Genomic DNA, 8,620 nt, shown 5'->3' on the forward strand with positions numbered 1-8,620 from the left:
GTGCACGACACTTTAAAGCAGGCTAAATGCTTTTGCACTGCGTTAATGGTGTCAGTGTTTGCATGCCTCAGCAGTGTATTGCACATTAATTCCAGCTGCTTGTAGGAAATTCGGCAGCATAATGCACCTTAAATAACTTGGGGTGCAGCAAACTAAAACTCCTCCATGTTTTAGTTTGCTGCCCCTACAGCCATGGAGAAAAACACTGGGCTCCATGCAGCTCCGTAGCTCTGCAGGCATTCTGGCAGCAGCCCGGGAAGACAGGCTCTGCCCAAGAAAAGCAGCAAGCCTGATCTATTTCCCCCCACCCCCGGAACCTACCTGCCTGCCTGAGTTGTGCAGGGGCCCAGTGCTTCCCTCCATGGCTGTGGTGCCCCACGGGACTGCCTGAGGCAGGTGCCTGAGGGTGGGTACCATATGGGGGGGCCCGCAGCTGCCACAGAGGGAAGCACCAGCCCCTACCGCAGCCCAAGAACTACTCTGCCCGCTGGCAGCTCATCCTCCCCTCCCTGCTGCCAGAAAGGCAGGTAAGTCAGGTGTGTGCATGACACAGGGGTTTACTCGACCCTACATTGAAGCAACATTTTTAAAACCCACCACTTCAATTTATGGCTCCTGTTTCATCTACACACACCCTCAGCTCCTGTAGTCTTGTCAAATATGCAAAACCTTCAGCTTTAATCATTAAGAAAAAAGATGGACATTTCAGGAAAACACTGAAATGTGACTAGAGTATATTTGAAAAGTCCAGAATTGATTAATTTCCTAGTGCATTCTTTGTAAGAAACCTCATGGTTTTTAACGGGGCTGACATGGGGCTGACATAATTTTGTAAAGCTTCAGATTAGCAATAGCAAACAGCAATAGCAAACACAGGCTATTGCAGTTCTTCATGCAGCCAAGCCCTTAATTTTCATACACATAAAATTCATTCTTGATCTAAGAAACCTTTTGTTATAAAGTTTTGTCATGTGGTACATTATGATGAAAAATCTTGATTTCAGCAAATTGGTATGTTCCAATAGTAATTCATTTTATTAAAAAAAAATTGTAGCCTGTTCTAATTTGAAGCATATAAATAGTCCCATTAACTTGTACTTCAGTGATATGCTGACCCAAGAGAATGAGATAATGCCAAGACACAGGTTCTGAATAAATAGTGCCTTGGTGAGAGCTCCTGAATTCTTTTATACCAATATGGTCTCAAATCAATTGCTGCTGCAATTGTGAAATGTCCAAAGGAGAAGCTGGCCTCTTAAGTCAACACTTCTCAACTGGGGTGGCACAGCAGTCTGGAGTCCCAAGATACCCTTCCAGACATGGGTGATATGCTCCACACACCTCCTACAGAGGCAGATCAGGAAATAGCTGCAGCTGGAGCACATAGTCCTTCTGAAGCACTGCCTGGTCCAACCTCACATGCTTCTCCTGAAACCGGTGGTGCATCAGGCACGTGGGACTGTCCCACACCCCTGTGTTTTCAGGAGGAGTCTGTGGGGTTGGACTGGGAAGGGCTGTGGCAGAAGCATGTGTTCTGGCCAGAGCCCTTTGGACTAACCCTCTGGAGAGTGCAGGCTGGCCTGCAGCGCTATTGCCTTGCTCATCTGGAGGGGTCAGGATGGGCTGAAGCAGATCTTTCTACTGCCCAGGCACAGGAGCTGGGTACAGGAACACACAGGGCAGGTAAGACCACACTCCCCACTCCCTGCACCAACACACCTCAGGGGCACAGGGGAGTTTTGCTCCAGGAACAAAACTTTTTAGTTACCCCTCTGCTCCTGCCTGTTTTAGGTTTATCAGAAAACCCTAATACAGGAAGAAGCACATGGTAGCACACTGGTTCAGAAGCACTAATGTGAGTGGAGGCAGCACAACAGGGGTCCTCACCCATCAGTGCTGCCAATTCAAAAAAAGTTGTGGAGGGGAACCCCGACTCTAAAAATGGTTGTAAACCATTGCCTGAAGCAGACAGTCAGGTAAGTCCTAGGGCCATTTGGTTTTTATAGATTAGAACCAAAACCTTCAGATCAACCTGAAAACAAACAGGTAGTCAGTACAGAGCAATGCACAGAGCTGTACTGTGTTGGTTAAATTAAACTCTACTTAATATACAAAATGACAAATCCATTCAATGTCAGATGTCCTCATGGGGTTAAGCTACTGGTCATATATATAATGGCAAATGTATATATACAAAATACTCCTGGGGTGATTATTTGCCAGTTGATAATAAGGTTGTTCTGCAAATTTTTGTAGCAACAGGGGAAGAAGGGGTGGAACATTATTTTGTTGGTGCATCATCAAGCTAACAGTGTTTAGTCCTTTTTTTTTTTAGTTGTACAATTTTCAGGTGGATTGCTGATTTAACCTAATTATATATTCCCACCTAGGCCATGAACTTGCCTATTATACCTAAAGAAATTCATTTTTAATGTATTTTTCTGTGTTATTTGTAGGTGAAACAATCCACATTATTGCATACACCTCCTGCATAATACTAATCTTGGGAATTGTCATGTTGGCTCTACTTAAGACCAGGTAATTTGATAGTTACAAATCTCTGGTGCTAGGAAATTGGAATAATAATTCTCCTTTACACTTTGATCTAGTTTTGTGGTTGAGTTTAAAATAAAGTTCAGTGATGGAATGGACTGGCCCTATTGGTATCCACTCTCTATTTCAGAGGAAGAATGCTAAGCATGGAAAGCTATTTTAGCCACAATTCAGTGGCCTAATACTGTAGTACCTAGTAAGAAGGACCCGATTCTTCCCTGGGCTTTGTTTTTCAGCTTCTCATCACAGATGAGAGTTAAACCTGAATCCAAAATGTTGGAGAGAGCTGGATTATTCCCCTGCTTTTCTAGGGAGCCAGGTCACTCATGCACAGTTTGAAGAAAATGCCCCTTTTTGTGGTAACAAAGCAGAAATTTGCACTGACTTTATCAATTGAACAAATAATATTTTTGTTTGTTATATTTTAAAGATAAAAAAGTAAAAAAAAACAACCCCAAGCCCTAAAACATATGTACATATGTATTGGGCCAAAATAAATAGTAAGCCTTCAGGAACTGCATTATGAGATGATAAGGAATAGAACATTACCCCCAAGAGATAAAATGATCAGGCACTGAGCCAAATTTCATTATTAAATTCAAAATCAAAGATGAAAAAGAAATCTCGTAGAAAGATGTTGTAGGCAAACATTATCTTAGCATTCCAGGTTTGTTGCGAGTGGGGCCCATCCACCCCAAAGTTTATTATAAATAGAAGGGATGACATTCTGATCCAGCTGAAGCCAGTGGAAGTTTTGACACTGACTTCTGTGAAGTCATGGCATCACCTAAAACCTGAAGTATGACTGTTAAACCAATGCACACTCTTTGTTTTCAGAGCCTGCAGAACAACATATCAGTCAAGACATACCTCTCCTGACCATTCATCTGAGACTTTTGGGATCCATTAGCAGGCATTAGAGAATCAACTGCATTGGTAGCCCTTTTAAGACTACCTTTGGTGAAGCACCTACTGTACATTTACAATAATAAAATGTATGTTACAACATCTAGCAAGCTATGGGATTCCATGTCTGAAAGTATGAATGATTTTATATTGAATTACATATGTACATTTAACAAATATACAAATGTTAAAACTGAGCACTCCCTCTTTCTCACCTGTGTCATTGCTATATCCTGTGCTATATATATATTTCATCTTTAGATTATCAGTTTATTGTATACAACATGAAATTGGGCTTGCCAGGTGGCAAACATTTTTACCAAACCTTACCAATATGCATCCTGTGTTAGCCATATACCACCAAGAGAGGGGGGAAAACTTTTAAAGAAATGTTTCAGGGTGTTTTTAACAATCTGCAGGTTCCTGCAGGTTTGCAACACAAGTTGCAGTGGGGATGAATGGGAAGATAACACCAGGAACTTCTCTGTGCTTGGAGAATTTTACAATAGCTCTGAGCAACACACTGCACCTCATGGCTACGAGCAATAGGACTGAACTCACATAGCTCTTTTAATAAAGATCCCATCCAAATGGAGTCCCTTTATTATTGCAAAGAGTTCTGTGCATGAAACAAAACCTAGGGATAATACTCCTTTTTTGTACCTCCATGCCAGACTCCTTTAGTAAAAGGAGTAAAAATGTCCAGACCTAGAGAAAGAGAGAAATTAGTCGCAAACATACATTGGAAAAGTCTAGTCTTCATATAAAGTAGTCTTTATTTCTGTAATAGCAGTGAGATTTTGAAAGTTCCACCCACAGGACTTGAAACTGAAAATTGAAAATCTTCACTAATCTTAGGCCATGTAGCTCCTATTCTGGCATTCATAGGCAACACAGTACCACTTACATCTACACATTAAATGATGACAAAATCATTTGTTTTATAGTTGATGACTTTTTTTTTATTTTTAAATTGCAGCTTCTTGAAGCTGCCAAGGTAGAATGAACTAGTTCCTGAAAAGATGGATAAGTAGGCAGAGTATAGATGAGGTTTCCAAAGGTGTAAGATAAATGCATTTCATTACACCTCTGCAATTTATCACCTGGATAAATGGACCTGATTAGGAAGGTTTTGCTGAAGTGTTTTTGATGGATAATTGGTCTATGCAGCATCAACATTTTATGTGGGAAAAGTTCAATTTTGCTAAAATTGGGTCATTTTAAATCTGAACATTTTGTTTCTACATAATCTCAGATGAGTGGTCTATTAGATGGCTGAACTGCATTTACTTTGTTGCTTTCCTTCTCTGGCCCAATAAATCTTGCATGATTTGATATTTACTGAACATTTTCAGTAGGAGGGATAGGCAGTGACCTACTCTGCCCATCTTGACTATCCTGTGGGAGATGTGGGTGTGACCCCTATGAGGCTGAGGAATGAACAGAACCCAGATCTCCCACATTCTGAGAGAGTGCTTTAATCATTAGATTGTAGATACACAAACAGGAAAATAAAATGATTGGAAAGGTTGTTAATTTGCAAAACTAAAAGGCAGTCCTAAATCAAAAGACTATCCTAAATATCAACCACAGTGTTGTTATTATATATGTGCCCTGTTAACTTTATACGTACACTCACCTACACCGTGATACATATAGGTGAGATTAACTTTATGGGCATTCTCAGATGTGGGGAAAAAAAGAAAAAAATGCCCTTTACTGGAAGAAGCATTAATTCAACCTGGCTCCACAGCATCTGTATAGATCAATATATAGATTTAATCAGCTATTAAATAAAAGTGCCATAAAAGCCTTGCTGAAGCATCTAATCTATACAGACATTGGGTGAGCTGGGTCCCTTGGGTGGACTTAGAAGACCCTCTTCTGGGCATGCACTGAGCTCAGTGCAGGGGCACGTTACATTTAAAGCACCTTTTTTATGTCTGTAAGCAGCCTACATGTATATTTTTAATATATTCTATAACATATAATAATGTATGTCATGTCTGTCTATTTCTCTACATACACTCTACTAGTGTTAAAAATAATATTTCCTTATCTTAGTAACAGAATAAGAATTGGGGCTGGTTTCCAATCTGATTTTAGAAGCACAAAAATAAAGCTGAGCAGTTTGTGTTGCAAAGGCAGCAGGGATACATTTACATTCAGATTTAAAACATCTCAATATACTCAAATAAAAGAAACACTTCTGTCACAACCCAGTGATTTTTGTGCCTTGGCACTATGGAATTTCCTGGCCACATGAGAGCTCCTTTGCATGGCAGAGTGTTCTACTGCAATTGAGAACCCGCATGTAGGAGAGAGTTCCCGCCAATTTGCAGTTTCCTTTGCAGGATGCATTTCTTCTTTGCAGCACAGAAATGCACGGTGCAAAGAGTTCCCGCCATTCGAATGTAAATTTGTGCCCCGCTATTGGCCAGTGCTAAATTATTCATACGTGGCGGCTAGTAATTGGCTCGCTGGCCATTTAAAATTCCGCGCGACTTCCGCCCAAGTTGAAGAACTTTGAGCACGCTGCAGAGTGCCTCTGAAGTTATCTGACTTGCGGCTGCCGATTGATAGACTGATCACCTATTGATCTTTCTTCCCGTCACCGAGCGCAACCCCAGATGTACCCCTTTCCCCACCGGCTTCGAATTGCGGACGGATTAACTGGCTTGGGCCCCACCAGCTGGAACAACTCGTGTGGTTGTTCCGACGACTGGACCACCTGCATCGTGATTGCAAGCAGCGTGAGTAAAGTTTTTTACAACCAATAAGTTGTGTCTGACTCTCCATTCACCAGCCCGCCCTAACGTACGACCAATTTCTAACGTAACTCGAGTTGGCTCTGGCCGTCCGAGACAACTTCTAGTATTGTTTATGTTTACAGTTTTAAACCACCTAAGTTTAGGTTCTAAAGCAGCCTGAAAATGTTCTTTTCCGTTTTTTTCAGTTTATTCTAAATGGTTACTAACAAGTTGAATGGATATTGAATTTATTTTATAATGATTGGATTAGTTGGATTGAGTGTTAATTAGTGCTGTTTTAAATGCTTTATGTTAATCTATAGTACCTCCACAATATGTGCATGAAGCTTTTTTGGGCTTTGCATAGGTGAGTGTGGCAAGATGTGATTTCCCATTAGAGATACAATTCTCAATTAGCATAACTTGATCTCAATGGATCTACATTAACCTATTCCTATGTAGGAACTCCCCTCATGTTTGTTTGGCCGTGGCAGAGGATATTTGTAGAAATATTCTACTTTTTTTTCCACTTGATTAGATAATCACTCTGGTTTTAGGACAGAAAGGTCTCTTTTCCCATGTATTGAATTAAGTGGAAAACTTCTTGTTGAGTACAAAGGTGGAAGGATAAAATACCTCAGCAATAACTTACAGTTCTTGTGGTCTATGTTACCTGCTTTCTAAAGGTAGGCAACCTATTAAGAGTTTCCAGTCTTAAATAAGAGAAGTGGCTATGGAGAAAATTTGTCCTTTCCAGGTTAAGTGGTGTATGAACCCTAGAATCCTACAAACTAGTCCAATTCTACCAAATTAAACAGTTGTTGTCCTTCATTTTCCTTAGAGATATTTTCTTATAATCTTTATATATTATTTTTTGTTAGAATACTTAGGGGAAAAAAATTTGGTCCTGATTATTTTCTGCAAGTGGGTTATCTTGCGTTTCAGAGAGTACATCTACCCCTGCTATTAAGGCAACACATTAAACAGCATTTACAATAATGTTGCATTTTTTTCATGGCTTTTTTTGTTTTGTTTTGCTACTGTGATTTCCCAGTAGCAATTTTTGCCCCTACATGGCAAATTTGCAGTGTGGGGCATGTTTTAATGCACCAGGCCTGAAGTTCATGGTGCAGCAAAGAGGTCTGAGGTGCTGCAAACCACGTGTGCCTGCATAGCTGGATCTGGCCAGGGAGTACAATCCCTGTTAAAGATGCACTATGTTTTTTCCATGTACAGTTGCATTGGGAGGTAAATATTCTTTAATAAAGACTGACAAAAAAAGGAAAATCAGAAGCTTATATTACTATATTGCCTAAAGGCATCAGGACTCATAGTAGAGGTGATATCTTTTATTAGACCAACAAGATTTTGTAAAAAATGTCTTTAATTGCAAGGTTTTGGACACAAACACCCTTTATCAAGCATTGGAGAAAAGATTATAAAATTCTCCTGGGTAGAAATGAAAGTTCACATTTCATCGGATTTCACAGAGCAGTGAGTAGATTGCCTAAAGTTACTTTTTCTATAATAGATAGATAGATAGATAGATAGCCAATTAAAACCACAGCCAACTATCAGGCAGTCTTGTCAGCCTTAGACACTTGAAGCACTTTAAAATATTTTACATTATTTTTTAATAAATAGAAGTGTATTATTGTTTTCTGTACCGGGGCCCAGCAGTAGGCTTGAATAATGATACATTGTTGTTATTGCTGTGAAGTGTGCTAGGTCCTTCACCGACTTGTAGAAAATCACATTCCTTCCTGAAGAGTTGTACAGAAGGCTAGAATAGCCTTAGCTAGGATAGGCTATAGCCTGTTGGTTAAGGGTAGTTTACTGGAAAAGTAGGAGGTATAGATTTGAATCCCTTCATACTGAAAATGGAATCCAGGTCTCACATTTTCTTTGAGAGTGTTCAAATTAATGGACTGCTATAAAACAGGTGAAACTTAGACATGGTCACAGATGGTGGTGGTTTTAAAGAGTGAGCCCTCCTTAGTCCTTTCAAAGAATAGGTGCTTATCTTCAGAAAGGGTTTCAGTTGTGAGTTCCAAGTAGGTGAAGCCACCAACACACTTAACCATGGGACAGGGGTCAATATTTTGTACAAACTGGGTCTAGGTAGCTCCCTGCTTAGTGCCATCTGTTTTGGATTTTATCTTGCCTGTCTTTCCTTGCAGACAGCTGAAACCCTCACAAGGATCTGGATTCCACTTTCTGGGACGAGCTCCTAGAAGTTAGGCATGGCGGTGTCTAATTCTTGGGTGCTTATCTCCGTTATTGGATCTAGCCCTTAATGCTTAGTTAATGGAGGGAAGAAGTATGTTTCTATAGTTACTTTAGAAGAGATTCATCAGTTATGTATCATGTTCCATATAAGTAGATTGGAACAAGTGATAAAAAGGTAATCA

The 8,620-nt window shown here is 40.2% G+C and overlaps 1 protein-coding gene across 1 annotated transcript in view; it reads left to right on the forward strand.

Annotated features, from left to right (window-relative positions):
• GFRAL (GDNF family receptor alpha like) overlaps positions 1-3,519 on the forward strand; it is a 58,584-nt gene extending 55,065 nt beyond the window's left edge. The window contains exons 8-9 of the mRNA XM_025191613.1: positions 2,457-2,538; positions 3,391-3,519. Of these exons, the coding sequence (XP_025047398.1) occupies positions 2,457-2,538; positions 3,391-3,463 (155 nt within the window). The 3' untranslated portion in view covers positions 3,464-3,519. The remainder of the gene's footprint in view (positions 1-2,456; positions 2,539-3,390) is intronic.
• The last annotated feature ends 5,101 nt before the right edge of the window (positions 3,520-8,620 follow it).

Source organism: Alligator sinensis, unplaced genomic scaffold, assembly GCF_000455745.1.
Source record: "Alligator sinensis unplaced genomic scaffold, ASM45574v1 scaffold867_1, whole genome shotgun sequence".
Lineage (NCBI taxonomy): Eukaryota > Metazoa > Chordata > Crocodylia > Alligatoridae > Alligator > Alligator sinensis.